This window comes from Melanerpes formicivorus, unplaced genomic scaffold (genome assembly GCF_026170545.1).
Source record: "Melanerpes formicivorus ecotype bairdi unplaced genomic scaffold, bMelFor1.0.p_v2 SCAF_48, whole genome shotgun sequence".
NCBI lineage: Eukaryota > Metazoa > Chordata > Aves > Piciformes > Picidae > Melanerpes > Melanerpes formicivorus.
Window position 1 is genome coordinate 812,850 of NW_027142400.1, and position 24,533 is coordinate 837,382.

Sequence of the window (24,533 nt, forward strand, 5' to 3'; positions counted from 1 at the left end):
AGAGGGGGAGAATCATTGTCCTTGTGCTGGTCATGCTTCTATTGATACAACCCAGGACACAGCTGCCCTTCTGGGCTGCAAGCACACATTGCTGGCTTGTGTTGAGTTTATCATCCACTGACATCCCCAAGTCCTTCTCCTCAAGACTGCTAGACCAGCCTGTATTTGTGCTTGTGTACTCACATGTAGAACCTTGCACTTGGCCTTGCTGAACTTTATGAGGTTGGCTTGGACCCACGTCTCAAGCCTGTGCAGGTCCGTCTGGATGGCCTCCCTTCCCCACACTATGTCAAGTGGACCACACAGCTTGGTGTCATCCGCAGACTTGCTGAAGGTGCACTCAATCTCATTGCTGAAAACTCATATTGCTGACAAAGATGTTAAACATCACTGGTCTCAGTACAGACCCCTGAGGGATGCATCCCATGGACCCTTCCCAAGGTTACAGCCAGGACTGCATTAAGGCTCAGCAGGGCTGGCAGTGGGGCAGGTGGTGGCTGGCCAGCATGGTCCCCTCTTGCTTCTCTGCACTTTGTCTGGGTGTAGTTCAAAAGCTGTAGTTAATTTTACTTCTTGCTCTAGAGGACAGAATGACTCACACTCTCCTTACCAGCCACAGGACATTTCAGGGTGAAGAAAACTCTTTGCTAGCTAACTCTTTGCTAGCTAACTCTTTACTACCTAACCATAACTCCCAAGGAAAACAGCACTAGGAAGAAAAGACTGAAAACACGTGCTGAATTTATTAAGCTTTTCTGTCTGTGATGGCAGGAATGTTTAGCTGTCTGAACACCAGTCAGACCATCCCAGTGCCTGGGGACTGTCCCTGCCTACAGGACTGCATTTTGGGCTCCTCACTGTTCTGAGAGAAGGTCACCCACATCCTGATGCCAACCTGCTTATATCACCCTGCAGTTTCTCTTTTAGCCCTGTTTCTCCCCTCTCCCTGCCCAGGCTGTGAATCCTCTCATACCCAACAGGCAGAAATCTCTTCCCATGGAGGAAAAATCCCAAGGGAATTTGCATAAATTAGAAGGGAGAAGCACATTTCATCCATTCTTTATTTAAACCGCATGGAATTCATGCTGATGTGAGACAGAAATGCCTGACGAAGCAGGCAGTAAGGCACTTGCTTCACTCTCGGGGAAAATTGCAGATTTAATAATCAGATCTGACTTGGTTAGGTGAAGAAATCATTTTTGCTTCTTGTAGGGTAGAGAAAGAGAAAATCAGAGAGAAGGAAAACATCCGTGCTCCTACAGCAGTGCAGAGCTTAGCAAAGTCCTTCTACCAGTAATGTCAGCAGGCAGCCAGCGTCTGGCTGGGCCTTAGATCCCACAGTGGGAAGTATAGGTCCTTGCCTCTCCTGTGGGGTCTGGATGATGCTGGCTGAATCTGTGGCTGAGAGGTGAGTCAGCAATAGCAAAGGCCCTGGTCCAGCTAGTAGTGTTCAGGTGGATCTGGCTCTTTGAATAGTTAGATGGCTGAGCCCCCTCAGGGTGTGGGGAAAGTTATGACCCCCACCATGGGATTTAAAATCTGAAAGACCAAAATTTCCAAGGCATTTAGACCCTTAGATCAGGAGTATGATGGGATATGTAAACATCTAGGTTAGACACTAAATCCTGCTTTGTTTCTTACTCATGTAGGTGACAGCATCTGGACGCTAAGGTGACTGTACTTGTACCATTGTAGGTGCCCTGCACCCAGGTTTGCCCACCTATGTCCTCTTTCCCCAGGCATATCAGCTCAGCTCCAGGTTCTCAGTAACTTAAAAACCCTTTGCACAGTCCAAACTGTGGATTATCTGCAGGATTTGTGGCATAAACAGCAAATGAGAAATTTGTATTTCTTCATGGAAAACTCCTGAGCAGGGTATGGTCACTCAAGCAATTGCTTAAGCATTTCCATATGTATCAGGGTGATGCAACTGTCTTCCACAGGAGACCAAATGAATCCAGGCAAGCCTTTAGGACATACACCAGGGACTTCCTTCTATACATTATATTTATCATCCCACATATGGTATTTGTCATGGATTTTATGCAGATGACTATCTGTCAGAGAGTAGTATGAAGCAGGCAGATTCAAGACCAGTTCTCATTGTGTGTTAAGGGATAGGATCCTTCAGGTTCCTTGGGAAGCCCAAGTGAGAGCAGTTATTGACAGATATTTTGTACATTTTCCACATTAGTTTAATATCTCTGAAAATAATACATGCTTTACATCTCACTTTTTATTGTTTTGTTCACTTTCCAGCTTTTTAATTTTTTGCCATGTCAGACACCAGGCTTTTTCATAAATTCCCCAAGCTTTCAGATCTATGTTTTCCATGCTTGGCCTTTCTCCAGGAGCTAGCATAGCTCTTTCTTTTCAGGCTGAGAAACAGGGGAAGTTAAAAGAAATGCTCTGTTTTACTCTAAAAAAACCTGCAGTCCTGTAACTTCTCAAAACTCAACAGTATAACTAAGGTATTGAGGGATCAAACCAAAGCTAAAATTTTACTTGGAATAGTCCTCATCAAAAGAAGGTGTTTATGAGTGTCATTGCAAGAATTAGGTCTAATTTGTTCAACTTTTGACCCTGTGGATAACTTCGTACTTCAGTGTTTCGCTGAAGAGCTCTCCCAAGGCAAAATCCTAATAATGGCTCTGGCAAGTGAGCTCTTGCCAACTTTGCTGTAATAGTTTAAGATGTATTTGCCCTCCCTCCTCAGCCTTCTCTGCTGGCTTCTTTGCCCCTCTTCCAGAAGACATTGACCTCCTGTAGCAGTCTTGGCCAACAACGATGTAATGGGGGTGACTGAGGAATAGGTTTCCTAAATTGCTCTTGAAGACAAGCTAGAGCTAAGACACGAGTCTGTGATTTGGCGTGCCTTCACTGCAGGCACTCGGCCAGCTCTGCTGGAGGGCTCTAACCTTCAGCAGAGGAGCACCAGCACACAGCTGTGCGAGGTAACTTCAAAATCAGCTGCAGCTGTTTGCTCCGTGAATACAAGCAAGAATGGTGAACCCTTGATCCTGCAAATACTTACACATGTGTTTAACTTTATAACTGTGAGTAGTTCCAGGAACTTCAGTAGAGATTGAAGTTAAATTGGCATGTAAATGCTTGCAGAGCTGGGAGCCTGCACTTACACAGGGTCAAGCTAAGAAGGCTTTGATTCACCATTGGAGAACTATTTCTGCAGTGAAATTGCACTGGAAGAAAATTCCTCCAGTCTGGTTTAGGCACTCTTCCTTTCCTCGATGCATACTGAGTTTAAGACCAGACATCTCCATATCTCCCTGCCTTCCAGGATAGCTACAGACTACTCCTTGAGTCTGTGAATTGCAGCAAAATGGAGAGGCTAAACATCCTGCTCTTTGGAAAGAAGCACAGTCTGAAGCTGTTTCTCCCCTAGAGCTGCCATCCAGGTGAGCCTTACACCAGTGAATATCCCTGTGCTGTTATGTGAGCAGACCTAGAGGCAGCCGTGGAGAAGGGCTGCCCCTGTTAGAATGATGCCAACAGAGCTTCATTCTGGCAAACCCCAGTGGCCATCGGACACCCTTGGTCCTGCTTGTTGAGCCCCATGCAGAAAACCCCCAGGGATAGTTTTGGGAACATGTAAGTATCTACATTTGCAGCTATTTTAGTTCCTTAGTCACTGGCCTGACATCCTGAATTGAATCCATGGTTAGCTGTACTGCTGAGTAACAAACAGGGTATTAAAAGGCTTCTCTTCAGGGGGAAAGCAGGTAGAGCCTGCTGGCTGTGTCAGCCTTTGGGCTCTTAGGCTGAAGCATTTAGATCCTTCAGTAAAAGCAGACAAATTTTTTCAGAGGTCCTGAGCTCCTAGCATACTTGATGTAAATTAAGCCTTTTCTTCAAGGCATTTTGAAAAAAAAAACAAACAAAGGTGTCCCCTGGAACTCTGATGGCTGATTTCCCTGAGGGTTGGTATGTTGCCACAGGGTCTGGAAGCACTTCCCAGAGCTGCCCCTCCCCCCCAGTAGAGTCTCGTTTGCTTCTCACTCCTCCCAGCCCTCACACCGACTTTGGGTCTGAAATCCAGCTGTTTGTGAAGGGCTCAGACACTAAAGATTAGTGTCAGGTAAAGCTCAGACTATCCTTGACTGTTCCTGGGAGAAAAAGCATCAGCAAATTACCCACCCAGGTGCTGAGGGTCTCTCTGCCAAGCCTACCATGGCTCTGACATTACCAGAGCTGTCACTTGCACTTGATTAAGGTGCCTAATAAACACACCAGTGTGCAGGGGTTCTCTCTACTTACTGGCCCGCTTTGGAAATCTCATATCAAGCAAATTCCACATAAATATTTCCAAAGATTAAAAAGTAAGTTGTAGGAGCAGTCATAAAATGCTTTGCTAAGGTAGCATTAAAGCAGTAGATTTTAAACAAGTAAAAGTCATGAAGTTATCGGTAAATCTATGCTTAAAATAATATTATATACCATGAAACAGCCTTTAGTAAGAGCTTTGCAAAACCTGTATCTCATCTGTTACAGTACAAATAGAAGATTTTTTTTCCCCCTTCCCCCTTAAACACATGCATCTTGGCTCTCACCCCCTCTTCTGCTTGGACCCTTATTTAACCTGCAGATGAAGAAGGTATAGGGCAAGATGTCAGACCATATCTCCGAGCCTACCAGCTCCCCTTGCAGCTCCCCTGGGAAGCAGGAGTGCCCTGGTAGTGTGGCTCTCACCACCAACCCCACCACACAGCAATTAGCTGGTTCTGCAGTGCAGATTTGCAGCTTAGCTCTTAAAAGCCGTTTCATAAATATTCGATGGCCTTTCCGACAGGGTAACGTGCCTCTGTGACATTAAAGAGGAAACTCTGCGAAGGGGAGGGATGACAACAAATTTATCCACCAATAGCACACTCTTTTGGCACAAAAGCACATTCTTATCTTTACATCCCATAATGAGAAGGCAGGGACGGGACTGTTGCTACAGCTCTCTGGGTGGGTAGATGCACAGTGTAAGAGACGGGTGGCTGTAAATTAGATCTTTTTCATTCCCCTACCTTTGCAAGCAGAAGGACCCGTGCTTGCGTTCCTGCTGTGGTTTTCCTAAGCCCCCGGTGAGGAGGACTTCTCACACGATGTCAGACTGCGAGGGACTGCCTGTGGGTAAGCGCCAGATTTATATTTACCTCAGTGTCCTGCCGACTAGTTCACATTCTCAGATTGCAAAGTCACACGCAAAGCTGCTTGCTTTCAAAGGGAGCTGCAGCCACAGCAGGGAGAGGAGAAACTCCCTGTAACCACTGCAGATCCTGGTGCAGTTCTTTACGACTCTGTGGTGGAGGGCCGGCACGGGTGGTAACACTTGGGAGTTTCCCTAAAGGCACAGGAGCTGGATAGGAGGAAGGGTTTGGTAGTCAGGCAGATGGTCTGAAGTGTCTGTGTCCAGAGAGATGATGGTATCAATATGTGTATTCTTGAGCTCACAAAGGAGAATTTTTGGGGATGGGTCCTACAGGACCAAGCATGCTGTACACATGTCCTGTTCATGCCTTGATAAACCTTCCCAGAGGGTAATGGACACAGGAAGGGCAGATAAATGTAACATGACGGTTTTGTTTGCTGAGAGGAAGTAGAAATGTACCTTATTTTCAAAATAAGTGCCTTACATGTTTTGCCTATATCTGGGAAGGAGTCCTTTCCCAGCAAGTCAGGCTGTATATGTCAAACTTCACTGAGCAGGAGAGCATGCCAGCAAGAAGCATGTTTCTCAGATGCTTTATTTTAACTTCTATAGGAATTGTAAACAGTCACCAGGCTGTCAGCACAAAAGGAAACTTGTCAAAATGTTAGGTTAATTCTCTGCCAAGGCATTTTACTAATAGATGGACCATAGAAAACATCTTCACCCCCCTCCCCTTTTTTTAAATCTTTTGTTGTGGCAAGCATTTAGCTTTTCATATGTTTACATACCTATGCATACTGGGTAGCACTTGTGTTTCACTGACCTGTGAAGGCTGTGCATCAGAGATGAGGATCTGGCCTAGAAAAGTGGGGCTGGAGGAGGAGAAGGCTGCTGCAGTGGTTTCTTTTTCCCCTTCTCTCTGCTTCCATTTTACAAGAACAACCCCAAGCCCAAAAATGTGCAGTCAGAACTGGAGTGGAAAAACATCAATTATGTATATGGTGCAGAGTGAACTGCACCATGCACAATTCCCTGTGCTGTTGCTGCTGTTGGCTAAAGAGAGGAGAGATGAAGATGAGCACTTCCTGCTTACCTTCTCAAAGGTCTGATCTCTTAACCAGCAAGGCTTGCTTCCCTTCTTCAGGGTTTCATTTTAAGGGCCTGGCTTCAGTTTGCTTCTTAAGCACTCTGAGTTGGGGATGGGATATTTCAGGGTGACAGTGACAGTATTTAGCTGGCATCTGATATTAATAATGAAACTGATATTGAGTGTGCATGGCATGTTGAGTGCAGACATTACTGACATCTCAATTACCTTTGCTGCTGAAAAGACCTAGGAGGTTTCCTCCAGAAAAGTGTTTAGGTGCATGACTTGAGGGAAACTCTCTGTTTATGCAGAAATGAAAAGTAAACTAATGTTTAGATGTGGACATGATTGAGAAATGTGCCAGAATATGCAGATGAAAGGTTTCTTTTCTCTCTGTTCCCCCAATAATCCTCCCACATCACCCAGACAGAGCTGGCCCTGCCTGCAGCCAGCTCCCTGGCAGCCAGGTTCACCCTGCCCTACACCAGGCACAAATAACCAGTGACAATCAAGTGGTCACTTGCAGCATGGACCCTACATAATTTTTGCTTCTTGTATGGACAGATGTGTGCCTGCATATATGTGTATACAAATAAACACAAAACCAGCACTGGAAATACAAATGCTGGCACTCCTGCACAGGTATTAAGCAATTTTAGTGAACCTGTTGCTGACAGCTTGCTTTTCATGTCAAGGTATTTTGAAGTCAAATAATTATCTTTGTGGTTGTTGCTCCTTTACTAGCTACTTCATACTTTAAAACCTTAGCAGTAAAAACTCCATAAAAAGTGTTGCAAAAAAATCAGCATCAAACTTTGTAAAATAATTAGTGTCTGCTAATGCAGAAGCACCACTTTCCTGAAGCAAATAAATATAGTAAGGCTGGTGATGTACTTTTAAAATCCTTGGTTTTCAGTGCAGCCAGATAATATAACTGACAGATATCATTAGCACTGCATTGTGGCTGAGGTCCAGAGCCCTGCTTATAACACAAACCGTGCAGACGTATGTGTGTGTCCGGGTATACACATGCGTGCAACTATAAATAAGTTTAGCCAAAGCACAACATTACTGTCAAGTCTATGTATTGCTTCACCAACCTCTTTGCAAATAGTATGCCTCATGAAAAACCTGGAGAATGGCAGTTTGTAGTTACAGAACATTAATGCCAGGATTTTTAGACTGCTTTCAGCCTACACAAGAATGCAGCAAGAACAGCTGCGTAATTGTTCCCTCAGACAAGGAACTCAGAGGGAACTGCTGAATACAATCTTTGGATTAAATAGCTGGCTATGGATGGGTCAATATACCAACAATTTTTCAACAGGAAGCTTTATTCTATAAGTGTATCCTACATCTGTGCAGGAAAAGGTTATGCAATTTTTCGGGGTGAAAGCACTGGATGTTTTTAAACCCCTTTTTTATGTTAAATTCCAGTGTGGCTGCACCCTTTCACTGGTGCAGAATGGAAAACTGAACATGTGATGCAAACAAAGTTTTGTTTTGTGGATTGAATGTAGCAGAGAAGACATTAATAAAGGATCCGAGATGGCAGATTAAATGTAAATAAGTGTACAGTCCCTTTGGACTGAATTCATACCAAAAAGGGCACTTGAAAACAGTGCTATCAAAATGATCTATCAATGAACAGAATTCCAGAATTTGCACCATTAATTTCCCATTGTAATGTGGGGAGATAAGAAAGAAAGATTAGTCACTTCAGGACAAATACACTAGTTCTTCCTCATTAGCGATTATTGACATACTGCTGCTATCCATTAGTGCAGTTGTATAGATTTCCTGCCATTCCTACATGCAGATAAAAGGAAAACACATCAATTATTTAAGTGCTTCCTCTTGTGTGTATTCTTTTTCTCTTGTAAGTACATACAGTTCAGTCTCTGTATGACTGAGCAACTTTTCACCCAGCCGGCATTTTGATTAGGAATTTATGAGTCATGATGGTTCTGGTTTTTAACACAATCCTTCTGACTTCAGAAAAAACCTCTGAAGTCATGCAAAGCTTCTTAAAGTGCCTCTTTGCTTATTTTCTTTCTTCATCTACAGACTGAGTTTGAATGATGTGAGTAAGTTTCTGTGGATAACAGCACTCTTGCAATAACAGAAGGCATTCAGCTGTAATAAATGAAGATTATTTTGCTGAAGAAGGAGTAGCTATTCAGATGCTGGGAGTCTCCTATGTACATAGTTTCTCTGTTATTTACTATAAGAGGGCTAAGAAAGGAAGAAACAGAATTGATATAGCTTGTTCTGCAGCAGGTGGCATGCAAATATATCTGAATTTCCTTAAAATGTCTCCTAAACTTTAATTTGATTTGTTTCAATAGAGAAGGAAACAAGACCTTTAATTTCAAGCATGTTCCTGACTCTTTAGCTAAATACTTCCTTTGAAAGTTAAAATTGCACATTTCAAACATGTCTTTGAGACAAATTGGAGTCAATTTGATGAAATTGGTGTTTTCATGTTCAAGATATCCCAGAAACCTACAGAAGTTTTTATTTCCTGAAATTCAACACATATTCTGCACAGTCATGAGGCATCCTTTCAGCTCAGCTAGAGAGGCTGCTAGTGAGCAAGACCTTCATTTTCCCATGCTGGGCTGTCTCTAAACAGCTTCTGGGATTAAAATACAACACAAACATACTTTTGTAACAAAACAACCCAAAACCAATTAGAAAGGACTCAGCACGTGCATGAGTAGTACTCCTGTCAAACAAAAATGCCCTACTTTCATATACTCAGAATAGGACTATGCTTTAAATTAATCTTTCATCAGAACTGGTAAAAAACATCTAGCCTTTTGCAGATTATTCTGTGGGCCCCTTAGGGCTAAAGCATCAGTTCTGCTATGCAGTCTAGACCTTAGAGAAAAGGTCTTGACTCAAACACTGATGTTGTTATGTGAGTGGTGCCACTGAATACTACCATTTGCAAGGTGAGATGCTAAGTAAAAGGCAATACACAACTTGTGGAATTGCTATACAGATGTCATTTAGTGCCCTGGGATAAGGAGGGAAGCAGCAAGATTTTTTCAGCATATCAACCCAGCTGCCTGCTGTAGGTTAGAATGATGCACTCTCATGTGGCTCCACCTGGAGTATTGTGTCCAGCTCTGGAAACCCCACCACAAGAAGGATGTGGAACTCTTAGAGTGGGTCCAGGGAAAGACCACAAAGGGCTGGAGCACCTCTCCTATGAAGAGAGTTGGGGTGGTTTAATGTGGAGAAGAGAAAGCTCCAGGAAGAACTTTCAACCTGGAAGAAGCTAAATTTATAATAAACATTAGGAAGAAATTCTTTATCATGAGGGCGATGAGGCACTGGAATAGGTTGTCCAGTAAAGTTGTGGAGGCTCCAACCTTGTATGGGACCTTGAGCAAGCTGGTCTAATAGGAGGTGTCCCTGTCTATAGCAGGGGGTTTGGAACTAGATGACCTTTGTGGTCACTTACAATCCAGTATATAATGGCATGTCACCAGCATCTCAAGAGAGCAGTCTGTGGGACAAACAGCAGCTCCTGACTCCACTGAAACTTGCATGCACCAAGCTCCCCAGGAGCATCTCTCAGCCAGGTGAAGGTGAGGCCTGGTGCTAGTGCTATTGCAGACCCAGCTTTGCACAGTAATGCACAAGCAGTCATGCACTCAGTTCTCTTAGAATCAAGCAAGCAAACAAACAAAACAACAAACAAATAAAAAGCCCAACCAAACACCAAAATGTATAAACCTTTCAGCTTTGGAAAAGAGTGAGGTGAAGCCCAAATCAGGAGTGACTGTTAATGACTACCACACTGTCATTGAAGCTGTGCAGTCTTGCTGACGTTGCTGGAGTTAGCTGCCACTGCAAAGTGCTTCAAGTTTGCTTGAAGGTCTGTGCCACAGCCAAGTCAAGATGCTCTGCAGCTGCAACAGACATGGCTGAGTCAAATGTCCCAGAGAGAAGGTAAAAATATCTGACAGTCAGTACAAGTCCTCAAGAAAGAAGCATTTCTGAATGTCAGCATTTACTCCATTTAGATTCATAGGATTGTTTAGGTTAGAAAAGACCTTTAAGATTTCCTGTCCAACTGTGAAGCTAACACTGCCAAACCTACCATTAAACCACGTCACTAACCACCCCATCTAGTAATTTAAGTACCTCCAGGAATGGTGACTCTACCACTTCCCTGTGCATCCTGTTCCAACACTTGACAACTATTTTGATGAATGAATTTTAAGATAGCCCCATGATCCAAAATATTCAGAAAACAGTCCATAAAGTGTTAAAATTTCCTGCATGCAGCCTTTACCTGCTTCACAAGCTGGTGAGGGTTGAGCCTTTGTTAAATACCTCCCTGCTGAGGAGACGCTGCCAGGTTCAAACACAGCTTTCAAAGTCATGATGCCGTAGTAGCCCAGACACGGTCTGTTCTCATTCATCTTCTCAGATATTTTGCTGGGGAAAAAAGTGCTTTTCTGTTTGGGAAAAATCTGAGGTCTCCCAAATCCACAAAACAGTCACTTCTGTGCTGAGAAAGCAAGAGAGACAGAGAACTTGGAGCAACTTCCCTGTGCTTGTTCTGAAGTGTGCCTGTACATAGCTGGATAGCACAAGCCCCTTTTGCTAACCATAAAATTATTTCTTGAAACTAGGTACAAAGCTTGCAGCCTCTGGAAATAGGGGAAAATTGTGCTGGTTTTGGCTGTGGTGGAGTTAATTTTCTTTATAGTAGTTAGTATGAGGCTGTGTTTTGGACTTGTGCCGGAAACAGTGTTGATAATTCAGGAATGTTTTCCCTGTTGGTGAGCAATGCTTATACAGAGTCAAGGTCTTCTCTGCTCCTCACGCCACCCCTTTAGCAAGTAGGCTGGGTGTGCACAAGGAGTTGGGAGGGGACATGGCTGGAACAGCTGACCCCAGCTGACCAAAGGGATGTTCCATACCATTTGACATCATCAGCAGCATATAAATCTGGGAGGTGAAGAAGGAAGGTGGGGGAGGGACACACACACACATTCAGAGACATGACATTTGACTTCCCAAGTAACTGTTACACACTAGGTGGAGTGCTGAAGAAGAGAGCTCTTTCAGGTAGTCAAGTGTGATTCTAGTTGAGGGTCTAGTTAAGGCACTACAAAAGATGCTACATAGTTCCCAAGTGCTCCTCCTCCTCCTCTCCCCCTGAGCCCTGACAAGAGGATTTTGCTTGTCTGTCAAAATACTTGGAAGATGTGAGTTTGTCTCATGGTTGCACAGGCTGTGCAGCACGTTTCTGAACAGTCTTATTCCATGATGCTTACAGTAACTTAAAGCACACAAAACCCAAACAATGTGCTTTTTATCCTCTTCTCCATGCCTCACAACATCTGCAGCGTTTCCAGCATAGTCTGTGCTAAGCCATCGGCATTTAGAAGCCATAGTTACATGTAACATTCGCTTCTTGCTGCCTGGAGCCCTCTCTTGCTGCAGACCTATTTTACAGACAGGTGGGGCACCCTTCCCATATTTTGTCCTTCAGACTCCAAACTAAATCCTTGGTTTCCTCTCCCAGCAGCCCAGTGTGTGCCCAGTCACTCATTTACATATTCAGTTGCTTCTTTGCCCCTGTCATTTCTTTCCTTACTGTCTGTGATCAGCTCCCTCACCATAGAGCAATTTTACCACAGTAAAATTTATAGCATTCAGGATTCCCTTAGATCTCAAACCTTCTTTAGAACTCATCTAAAAGACTGGAAAGTTCCTCAAACATTTTGTACCTTGTGGGAAAGAAACTGGGCCAGGGGAATAGGCTCCTGGGAAATGCCCAACATTGGGCACAGACTTGTTGACAGTGCCCAGGATTAGTTCCCTAAAGGAGTCCTGAGTTTCACGGAGCAGCTGAAGTCACTGTTGAGTCAGCAGGGCACATGGGATCTGGTCAGAACTGCTGTTTAGTTCTGCACACAGTCTGTCAATCACAGAAATGTTTTTTTGAGGAAAAGCCTGTCTCTGCAAGCTATTGCTCAAAGGACTCCAAACTGGCCTCAGTAAATTTGCTATGGCCTTTGAGGAGTCACAACAAATTCTAAGAAGATTTAGGAAAGTGCAGTGCTGTCTGCATCACAGATAACAGGGAGCACTTCTGAGAGCTGCCAATGACTTGCTCATCTCAGCTCCTCCACACTGCCAAGCAGGAACCCCCTAGTGCCCCATCACCACTCAGCACTGTTTATGCTACTCATGTTTCCATCACTTCAGCCCTCCTTGAGAGAGCAAAGGCTTTCACCCACACCATCTAGTGTGAAGGTATGAAATGAAGAGTTTAGAGAGATGTTGGAAAGGTTTAGGTCCAAAGTCCCCTCCTAATTCTATAGACACTACTTGCCAAACTTGGCATTTCACATAGTTCTAATCTGTTTTGCAGATAAATATATATTTATTTGCTGCCTGCACAGCACTGGTGCACACTTACCCTTTGTGATGTGCTCTTTATGGAGCTACAGGATGTGCTATGATTTGCTGGTACCCCTCAATCATCCAGAACACTTCCTAGTAACCTATAAAGCTGCTGTGAAAATGGTGAAGACCTTACTGCTGCAACCACAAGTGGAAGAGGAGCCCCAGGGCCATTGGCTGGAGGGTATTTGTGTCAGTAGCAGCTCTCCTAATTCACTCAGATGGCCAGGGTGATTTTTGCTTATCCCCACAAGCTCTGATGAAAGAATGACCCCCATATTTCAGCAGCTCCATGTGTTGCAAAAATGTGCCAAACCCCAGCAGGCAGCCAGCTACCCAACTACCCAGGCAAGCAGTCTCCATCTTGGTGCAGGGGTTGGGTGAAAACTCATGGCTAGACAGCTTGCCCGAAGAGGCCTTGCTGATGCCACAAAGGAGTGAAAGCACACAAAAAAGAGCTATGTGCAACACAGGAGCACCTCAGTGTTATCCACAGATACTCAAAATTTTCATAGAATCACAGAATTCTATGATTCTATGAAAAGTCTATGAAAGTGACAGCAAGCACAACCGGAGACCCTCAGCTTAATCATATCATATGAATTAATAAGGGCCTAGGTTCAGGTTAAACTAAAAATTTCTGCATCTTCTGCTCTTTAGGGGAGGAAAGAGCTGTAGCAGCCTGATCCAGACCCCTTGAAGTGAAAAGGAGCCTTTTATTCACTCCACTGACCCATAGGCACTGACAGTGTCTGAGTCAGCTTGATGATTCTTCTTAAGACAAGGGCAGTCTGAGCCCTGTGTTGTGTGGCTGGTGAGGTTTGCTGGGTAAGACCTCACCAGCAAGCACTCTTCTGGTGTGTGGGAAGCACCATGCATTAGTCATTCTTTGTCCCAGCATGATTGCTCAGGGGAATGTATTTATATTTGCACCTAATTAAAACTCAGTGAATGTTTCATATTTCCCCTACTGAAACATTGCGAGACATGACTTAGCAATAAGTCACAGCCATGTGTGCAGCATTATTCTGTGTTTATATATATGGAACTGAGGCATATCAAGATTAAACCAAAACCACTCCCCACTGATGTGGGGGACGCTAAAGAGCACTTCTTTCAGAGCACCTAGTACAGTACCATATTTCATGTGTTCAAACTTCATTGGCAGATGTGAGTATTGGATGTGTCTGTAAATCAGATCCAAGGTCTCTTCTCTGGTATGAGGTGATGAGGAACACATCATCAGTGATCCATCAGCTTGATTTCCACAACTGCTCTGCGGAACAACTCTTCTCCCTTTGAGAGCTGCTCTGCAGCTGAGACACAGATGTAATCTAGTTCCCAGTAATACTTTTCCAGTTTCTTAGCCTGAAATGGTCCTTTATCTTCCTGGAATTGCATTCTTACCTTGTTTAATATCTCCAACAGGTGAAGCTGTGGTATGATAAATAGTTTATTGGAAACACATATGTCATAAGATACAAAATACTCCAACACCTCGTATCCAGATCATTAGCAATAAGTATACTTCTTATTATTATAACTTGGTACTTGTTGTTTGGAGATACTGTACAGTGCTGATTACCTAGTACAGAGGTACCATTGATACATGCATCTTGTCCTCAGGGCACAAAATCTATCATTCTACAGCTCCCCTACCCCAAATCCAGGATTCACAGGTTCGTCCTGTTGTTACAATAATCAGCTGGCCTTCTCACACCCATCTGACTTAGGCACAAGATTGCAATCCGTTTGTGCTGCAGGCATATGGACTGCATGTGGAAAGGATTTTGAGAAGGGAACTATTATTTCCTGCATCTATCATAAATTCCAAATGGTATATTCAGACATAACTGAAAACAAATAGTACATTGATGAAATGGAAACAATTTCTCTGGGAAATTTTGCCAGAATTGTTTGATTCATCTTGGTGCAGCCAGCTCTTGAATGCCTTGTAAGATTTGCTTGCCTTTTTATTTATTTATTTATTTTAACCCCTAAAGCCCTGTTTCTTGGGTCATGAGTTTTTTGGTGTCTATGCACCATCTGTTTTCACCCAGTCAGCAACATATGGGGAGTCTTAAACTGCTGGAGAGTGAGGATTTTATTTTTTTTTTAATATTTTGGTCAGGTATTTAAACATCTAAGGCATAGGGAGAAGCATCATGTGGGAAACTGTGAGAGAATGTGCAGTGTCTGGAACAGATATGGCAGGCTGAGGCCCACAGTACTCATATGAGTAGGCTGGAGAACAATATTTCTCTAACAAAAACTGTCTTTTTAAATACCAGCCACATTTTTGTGTGTTTTCATTTTGAGTCATTTCATGAAAAATTTGGAAAACTCCAGGGAAAGCATTCAATCTGCTCACAGTTTTTCACAGGGGGAGTGTTTGTTTTCTCAGCGAACTCTCCTACAATTATTTGGTTTCTTCAGATCTTCCAGGAGCCTCCCTGCACATCAAGTAGCTTGAGCGTTTTTTTTCTGTCCTTTACTACTTTCTGCCTACTCTGTTGTTTTATAAAGGGTAGGGAGTAAGAAGACTTCACTGTTTCACCACTTAACTGTAAAGAATCTACCGCTGTAAAGTGACTAAATAGCACATTTTTGTTGAGGCATGATGAACATCCTCTCCTGATGGTAGGAGCCTCACTGCACAGACCAGTCAAAACATAGCAGACACCAGTAAGGCTTCAGCACTATTTTGGGTTGTGGGGATGCAGAAGGATGATCAAACCCTGAGTGTGAGCATCTCCCTGCTTCTTGCTGCTGTGGGGATCTCAGTAGGACAGAACCAGTTCCCAGAGCAGCACATGTACTCCCATGCCACATCCCCTGTGTTCAAGTGTCCCTGCAGGAAAGGTGAGGCAAAGGAGCACCCCAAGGTGCGTGAGAAAACTCACTACTCTATAGCTGTGAGATACAATGCTAGCTGGGAGCTGAGTGTCTCAGTTTTGTCCAAAGGGGAGATACAGGCTTAGAAAATACTCAGTTTTCCTGATCTGGTTTTATTTTCTCCAACAGAAACGTGCCTTGAAGTCGAGTGCATGTTTAGCATTTGCTTCCTTTTCCTACTGAAGTTCAGCAGCTGGGTTATCCCAGATAATGGTGCCAAATCTTTGAAGATTTGCTTGTTCCGAGGCGATTGCTCAATTGACAATCTGCCTTGTTAATTAAGCTGCCTTCAGGGACAAAGAAGAACTGGAGGCAACTGGATGCTTTAATGAGTTGAAGCAAAGGGCAAGACAAGATTGTAGCATGACTCCATCCCACTACAGCCCCAAGCCTGCCCAAACAGCTGTGCTTTGCCACTCGGAGCATCCGCGTTCTCAGGAATGAACTCAAATGGAGTTGTGTGGAGTGAGTAGATAGCAAAGGGAGATCAAGTTTACTTTCCACTACTCAATGCATTGCCTTGCTGCAGGCCACTAGCCTATTTGCAACACGAAGGAGAATGCAGCTGGGCCAGAACCCTCTAGTACTGCTTCTCCAGGCTTGGTTTTGTTCCTCTGTGTGAAATCACTCATTAGTGGCAATATGTCCCAGACCTCTCCTCTCAGCAGTTAATAGCATCTGGTGAACCCTCATACTCAAATTTCTGCGTGTTTATCCAATATGAAACATTTAGGAACGGTGTGAAAAATCAGCTGGAATGCTAATTCTTCACTGGGCTCTCTCTGTGGTCAGAGATAGCCCTAGGTTTCTGTCCAGAGCTGGAGGTTAACTTTAGCTCAACAAAAGGTTGTTAGATCCTTGTTTCTTCTTCCATTATTTCCCAAAAGCCACTTAACAAAACTGATTTATCTGTCTTGTCGAAATTCTTTGGCGGCTGCTGCTGCTGCTTGGCTGCCTTCTCTGTATTTTCAAGACTGTATGCTAAATTTAGACTAAGAGGAGAGATTTCTCCTCTGGACTTTCATTTTGTGTTACCCTTTCACTGCTGTGAGTACAATGTGATCTAAAAATCTCATGTACTTCACAGCCAAGTGGCTTTGGGATAATAAGACTGATATATTTTTGTTATCTACCTGAGCTCCTCATGTGAAGGGCTCATTCCCTGTGCCCTGAAGAATGTTGCTGCATGTTTCCAAAGACTTAGGACTGCAGATTCCTTCCTTATATATTAACTGAGTAAAATGCATCTTAAAGATTATAACTCTTCAGCCGTGTATGGGCTTCTCCAGAGATGCTAAATAAGTGATGTTTCTGCTGCAGTGAAGTGCTCCCTAGAGAAAAACAGATTGAGGCCTCCCTGGCTCTTCCTCAGCTTTTCCAGTCCTGCCCATCTGTTGCTGCCTTCCTTGTTCTGCTCAGCAGCAAGTCCTGGGAAAATACCTTGATTTTATACAGAGATAGAATAGGAAGCATCAAAATTCCAGTCATAAGAATTTATGGAAGTAAAGTTTTTGCATCTGAATACTCATGAAGTAGAAATGAAAAAGTAATTTTCTAGTTGGAGTGATACTAGAAGAAATTTCTTTGCCCTTACTAAACCAAAGTATCCTCTACTATTTTCACATCTTTAATAAAGGATGATTTCTCCAATTCTTTTGCAATAAAGGTGAAATTCTACCAAGTATCTGATGATGACCCAAACCACAATAATGAAATATGAGCCGCTTGCTCATGTCATTGAAATCTCAGAGGGGAATTACAGCCTTTAGCAGGGTTCATTTGAGGTATGCGACTTAGGGCTGAACAATCTCATTAAGATTTATTTACACCCCATTTAAACATGGGTTCAAAAGTACAGCTAGATCTGTTCAGGCTTTATCTTTGGCTTACAGAAGAGGTTGGAAAAAGAAGTAAACAAAAACCACAATCAATTGCTCAATTGGCTGGGCCAGGAGACTGCAGTACACAGCAAACACAGCCTTGTGCCCAGCAGGATTGGAGGCTGAGAAAACCACCACAAACTTATATCCTTATTAAACTGCATAGACTGTGGTTGTTTTCTGTTGGGTTTTGGTGTTTGTTCCCCCCCACCCCCAGTGAATTTAAGAGATACTACATCATCCCAGGGAACAGCTTCTGCTTTTCCCCAATTCCATGCTCACTAGACTTGTTGCAGACCCAAATTTGTCCATACCTATTTAGGAAATGCATGGCTCAGGAAAAATGCATTTTCAGACATTTTTGTTTATATTTCAACTTCCCTTAGTAGTCTGAGATGTTTACAAAGCTTCAAGCCATTGGGCTTGCTCCCTCCCAGAAAATGATACATAGCAAGAGTAATCCTTCTTTCACACTGTGTTTGCTCTTGCTTTTGTTGAAATCATCCAGATTGTGGGATATTTGGAAACATTCTCTATCCTTCTTCAGTATAAAAGACAGAGGGGATCTTTCTACCTGGGAAGATTTTTGCTATACAGCAGATGCAGAAGCTCACTAAATTCGCTGCAGTATATTTCTGGTAAGCGGGAATATATACACTTGGATGCTTAAGAGACTTGTCGTGCTCACGACCTGAAGCCCAGGGGCTTTGGGGATCAGACACTCTGTAAATAGGCCACGCTCAGGCTGCCAGCACAGTCCAGGTCTTCTTAAAGCAGGCAGCAGCAGGACCGTTCTAGGGCTCACGCTTGCAGGAGGGTGGACTACAGGGCTACAGGGTCAGCACCAAGATGGGCTTCAGCAGGAATATTAGCAAATACCAAATATGAGCAAAAAGCATGTCTTTGGTGCTGCTTCCATGTGGCAACTTATCCGCGTCTTTTAGTCTGTGAATGAATTTTCTTGCTTGCCCAAGACCCATTGCACTCTGACGCTTCTCACGTTTCGACCATCCTTTGTGGTTTACAAAGACCCAAGGTAAATGAGCACATCCAGAGGCCCCTGGAGATACTGCCCCTGGAGGCATGCAGATGCATTTGGCCTCCTCCCACACGTTTTTAAGAGACTCAGCTGGGAAGTAGATCCAGCATTGCTGTTCTATAAGTAAGATTTCCTTGGTACTTGTTTAATGCATGAAAATGCACAGTCAACACTGCCATGTAGGGCAGGACTAGAATCTACATGTTTGGAAGAAAACTAAAGGATTGAACAGAAAGAAAAGTGGAGTTGACAGTTCTAGGGACACATCACCATAGTATCAAACCACTATTTACAAAACTTCCTTGTGAAGAAGTTTCCACAGGCTCCTTCCTTCAATTTTCGTTAACTCAACATAGTCACTGCTCTGAATTTAAACTCTGCTCTTAAAGGCCTGTGATCTAAACATGGAAATATTTAAGTCATGTGCTAAAACAAGAAAATGAATCTGCACAGCACAATCCAGTGCTGTGTGAGGACCCCTGGGCTGGTCCTGGGTTGCAAATTCTCTTAGTAGACTGAAATGTTTACAAGGCTTCCAGCTGGACCTGCAATGACTTTTTACGTATAGAATAGCACCCAGGGAAACCTTCGTGCATGCCCCAGAGGAAACCCTTGTGCAAAGCCCAGAGCCACTGTCCTTGAATGAAAACTCTCATGCCATCTCCAGAGCTACCGTGCTGGGTGGAAAGCCTCAGGAAAGTCCTGGAGTTGCCATCATGGTGTGAAATCCTCTTGCCAGGCACAGTGCTGGTATCCCAGGAGCCTTAGGCTGGACCAAAGCTAAGAAAAACTGCCTGACAGCCTCACCAGCCAGGGCATAACAGGCCCTTCTGCAGCTCTACAGCTACCTCTCCAGTGCTGCCTGAGGCACCCAAGTGATGTCCTAGCTCCTATGATGTAGGTGTGCTCTGGCCTGAAAGCAGTAGAATAAACCCCCATCTGGTTTTGGTGGTTGACTTGTGTGCAGTATGGCCCACATCCTGGCACAAAGGGGGAAAATTATTTGGATATTCAAACTTAAATCTGTTTTAATCTGGAATTATTAAGGACATTTGTATTTTTTAACATAATGTTTAACCTGATGACATCCCATTAAAGTGCTTTATTTAAGCTCATTAGAAGCTTCTGTGCTGTTATCATACTGCAATTAGCAAATATTAGTGGATCAGGCAAACTGCAAGATATTTTTGTCTGTCCTGCTCCTCTTTTGTTTCTCTATCTCCTGCCTGCTATAAACTAAACACAGGTTAGATTAGATCCTTTCACACATTAACATTTCTCTTTGGTATGTCCTAAAGAAGGAGAAATTAAAAAAGGAAAAGAAACAAAAAAAGTTAACCATTAGGAGCCTCTGAGAAATCAAAAGAGCCTCTAAATTAAGTCCCTCACTAGTGTTGAGGCCAGTAGCAGTGCCAAAGGCATTAGTAGCACTAAATCACTTAATTCCAATATGATTCAGAATCATTTGTAGCTATCAGCTTATTTGGAGTAAATCCTTGTCCTCCCAGGTCTTTTGTTTGCTGTGTCTTGACAAGCTGTGTTGAATATAAATGAACTCATCAGATATATGAAGGAGGATATATTATACTGAAGTTTCATGCACACAAATGAATATCATAGAAATGCTGATTATGAAATGTATTAATAGTCAATTAATCCAATCTTTTTTTTGGTTTTTGAACCCTTACTCAGATATAAAATATGTCAAATGAAAGGGAGGTTTCCCTGAATAAGGGCAGAGACCCATTTTCAGAGATACTTAGACTTTGCTTCAGTCAATGGCAAAGGGTGTCCCAGCTGGCCCACGTCCCAACCTAGACATCATGGGGTGGCTGGAATTTAGCCTTTGAGGTTTTCCATGGTTCATGAATGAATCACAGTCCTACTAAGCATCATCAAGCCCACAGAGAGCCTGAGTCCTTAAGAAGGAGCAAAAATACAGATACCTGAGTCTCACATTGGGAGTGCTGGGCATCTAATACAAGTACTAGTTCAGGTCTTTTAGCCCAACTTGCCACTTCTGTTTTTACCCACAAATGTCTGAGTTTTGACACTGCTGAGCAGAAAAGCACTTGCGCTTATCCTACAGCTTCTTGAGAGAATTCAAATCCTCTAGCAGAGGGCACTCCAGCTGGGCTGGGATGCTGTGACAGAAAGCAGTGTAGAAATCAGTATTTGACTCTTCATGGCAGACCTCAACCTTTTCCCTAGTGATGCCAGGGGAAGGACTTCTGGTCCTCTGTCAGGCTCCAGCCCTACTTGGTTTGCTAGCAGTGCTTGAAGCTAATGTTCCTTCTGCAGTGAGTGCTAGCCTGTGCTGAGGTGTTTGATGATAGCTGGAGAAAACACTGACTTTTATGATGCTGTTAGAGTGGTTTTCCTTTGTTTGTTTTTGTTTTTTCTAGAAAGGGAGAGAATAAAGGTGCCCATGAAGTTCATTTATTATTCACTTAACAATTGCATAAAAATGCATCAAATATTTGTCTTATTTATTTGCAAGGAACTTACTGCAAAAGTGGCAGATGTGGAACAGCAATCAGAAAAATGATTTTTCATTTACTGTAAACATCAGAACCATCACACACTTTGGCCACAATAACCCCATGCAGTGCTACAGGCTGGGGTTGGAGTGGCTGAAGAGCAGCCAAACAGAAAGGGACTTGGGGGTACTGATTGACAGCTGGCTGAACATGAGCCAGCAGTGTGCCCAGGGGGCCAAGAAGGCCAGTGGCATCCTGGCCTGTATCAAGAATAGTGTGACCAGCAGGAGCAGGGAAGTCATTGTGCTCAGCACTGATTAGGCCACACCTTGAGTACTGTGTCCAGTTCTGGGCCCTTCAATTTAAGAAGGACATTGAGACTCTTGAGCGTGTCCAGAGAAGGGCAATGAGACTGGTGAGAGGCCTCGAGCACAAGCCCTATGAGGAGAGGCTGAGGGAGCTGGGATTGTTTAGCCTGGAGAAGATGAGGCTCAGAGGAGACCTTATTGCTGTCTACAACTACCTGAAAGGTGATTGTAGCCAGGAGGGGGTGGGTCTCTTCTCCCAGGCAACCAGCACCAGAACAGGAGGACACAGACTCAAGCTGCACCAGGGGAAGTTTAGGCTCAAGGTGAGGAGGAAGTTCTTCACAGAAAGAGTTGTTAGCCATTGGAATGTGCTGCCCACGGAGGTGGTGGAGTCACCATCCCTGGAGGTGATTGGAGATTGGACGTGGCACTTGGTGCCATGGTTTAGTAGTCCTGAGGTGTTGGGTGACAGGTTGGACTTGATGATCTCTGAGGTCTTTTCCAACCTTATTGATTCTATGATATGATTCTATGAGGTACAGAGATCAAAGTTTAGAGAGTTCATTTGGGAGATGTGGGCAATGGAGGTGCATGTTTAAAGGAGACCCATTCTGCAGCTATTAATAATCTAGATTTAAGGGTCCAATTCACAGACATACTTCTGTTCTTTGATGCTGGAGTTGCTTGGGTCTCTATCTCTTTTTCCCAGCTGATGCTCTTTCCCCTAATGCTCTCCAGTGGGACAGCCTGCTACTCTATCACTTGGAAATCAATCTCAGAGTGTCTCTTGCAGAAGATGTATTCCAAGTGCTCACCACTGAACAAGCACAAACCCCTGAAGGCCATTGAAAAGTGCTATATACGTCATTGATACAAGCAAAAATTATAATTTTCAGGATGCCTGGAAGTAGTTTGGAGTACCACCTGGAAATATTCACCCTGAGTCTATCTTTTTTCCCATTCAAATATTTTCATTGATATCAGGGAGCTCCGCTTGGACACACTATTAGACTAAAATCCGAAGACCTCATCTCTTGTTTTTCTTCTAAATTATTTGATCCAAACATGCACCAACTCACAAGTGTATCTTTGTCCTCTTGTGCCTTATACAAATGTAACCTCTACGGCATGTACTTTTTGAACTGAAAAAGATATCATTGTTCCCCACTTCCATTGTGTTTCCAGGAATGAATTTAGGACAGAGTCTAGAGACTAATGCATTAGCTGATAGTGAGAAGCATTAGGCATATAACCAAGATAGGATCAGATTATATAGAAAGGAAAACACTAGCTGAAAATTCCACTACCACTTTGCAGAAGAGAGCAGGGTATCTCATGGATTCATTTATCAGTATTTCATAACTGGTCCACTGGAGATGAAACCAGCTACAGCACTACAAAGTAGAGTCTGTATTCCAGCTATGTTAGCACTGGTTGGTTGACAAAATTTGAAATAGGAGAAGGAGGATAAATATTAACTATAACCCCCACTGCTGAAGAAAAAGTAAGTGATATTATTTTCAGCTGCATACTCATTCAGAGGGAACCACAACACATGATTCTTGCTGCGCTTCTTGGCTCTGGGAGCCAGCAACTTTCCTCTTGAGTGTGTAACTGTGTGTGCTTGGCTCTTGAGGGAAACCAGGGATAAATCACAAGTTTGCTGATGTTGCCACGCTAATGTGATGTGTGTAGTCTAAGCAAGTGCAGTATGGATTATGAGAGTGCCATTGGAAGGGAAAGTGTTTGGGGAAACTTTTACAAATGGAAAGACAAATATGCTGGTATCACCTCTTGTGATCCAATAAGCATACACAGTAATATGTGCAGACTGCCTAAAGAAATAATTACCTAAGTCTGTGGTAATGTTTCCTAAAAGGACAGATTGTGTGTACAGAGAGAAATAAAAAAGGGTGACTGCCAAATTATACCCATCAACAGATAAAGAAAATGCTATTCCATTACTGAAAAAACACATTAAAACATGCTATGTGGTTTGGCTGATCTGAAGAGACTCTGAGTATCTAAGTAACTGAGTATCATTACCCAAAGGATTTATTTATTATTCTCCAGTTACCCTATTGCAACTTAACCATCACAAAATGACCCATGCAGCAACAATTAACACCAGCTCTATTTTATTAGTGTTTAGGAAGTCCCTGCATCAAAAAAAGGAAAAAAAAAAAGGAAAAAGAAGGAAAGAACTATTAATCACAACATCTCAGATTTGTTCCCTCTGTAGGCACTCCAAATAGCGATGGTTTCAATCCTGGGATAGACCTGACCAACTCACATGCAGCTGAAGGGATGCTCCAGATGAAATGCAGGTTTTGGCTCCTCTGTGTTTGGGGCTCGTGTCAGTATCACATGCCCTTTGCTCTGCTCTTTCAGCTAAGCCATCTCTGATTCACATGCCTTTTACAATGGAGCAGTCACAAAGAAGCCCTTCCATAGTGCAACTGAAGAAGCATCTTATTCCCTCATTCTTCCTGCATAGGATAGTTGCAGAAATATATTAATACTGTAACAGGCAACAAAAAACCCAGCAGCTTTAAACAGAGCCCATTGCAGGTTGAAAATGCCTATCAATAAGCTCAGTTATGCATTCATAAACAGTCACTTGCACTATGAGGATGTCACCAAAGGACCCAATTTCATCTTCCCCCAGTCTACAGCAATTTGGAGGACAGTGATTTAAAACCTGGTCATCACCCTGAGTGTGCATGTTTGGGGGATGGGAAGTTAAATTATACAAAGCTTTCTTTATCACACAAAGCCTTCTTTAGCTGTTCCTTGAGAAGTATTCAGTGCCGTTATTTATTACTTGCATAAATCAGCAGAATGCAGAAAGGTCTGCCACTGAAGTTTAAGGGCATATTCTTGTTTCTGTTACTGTTCCAACATATTTAGCCAGAGAAAGGGATGACAATTTCTTGGTTTTGTTTGTTGTTGGGGTTTTGTTTGGCTGATTCTGGTGTTTGGTGGGGGGGTTTGTGTTATTTTTATTTTGTGTGTGTTGGTTTGTTGTGGGGTTTTTTTTTTCAATTTGGTTTTGTATTTTTGTAATGCTATATGCTCCCAGGGAAATAAGGGACAGTGATTTATTTATGAAATTCCTAGAGCAGGAGGAAGTCATGCTTGGGTCTTGCTGCCATGGAGGGAGATAAATAGACTCTTCTAATATATATAGCTAAACAAGTTATAACCCATAGGAAAACAGACTGAGCAGGACTGGAGAGACATACACAAGCTGG

At 43.2% G+C, this 24,533-nt stretch overlaps 1 protein-coding gene across 1 annotated transcript in view; it reads left to right on the forward strand.

Moving 5' to 3' along the window:
- The first annotated feature begins 4,980 nt into the window (after positions 1-4,980).
- EML1 (EMAP like 1) overlaps positions 4,981-24,533 on the forward strand; it is a 126,699-nt gene continuing 107,146 nt past the window's right edge. The window contains exon 1 of the mRNA XM_068160108.1: positions 4,981-5,136. Within this exon, the coding sequence (XP_068016209.1) occupies positions 5,109-5,136 (28 nt within the window). The 5' untranslated portion in view covers positions 4,981-5,108. The remainder of the gene's footprint in view (positions 5,137-24,533) is intronic.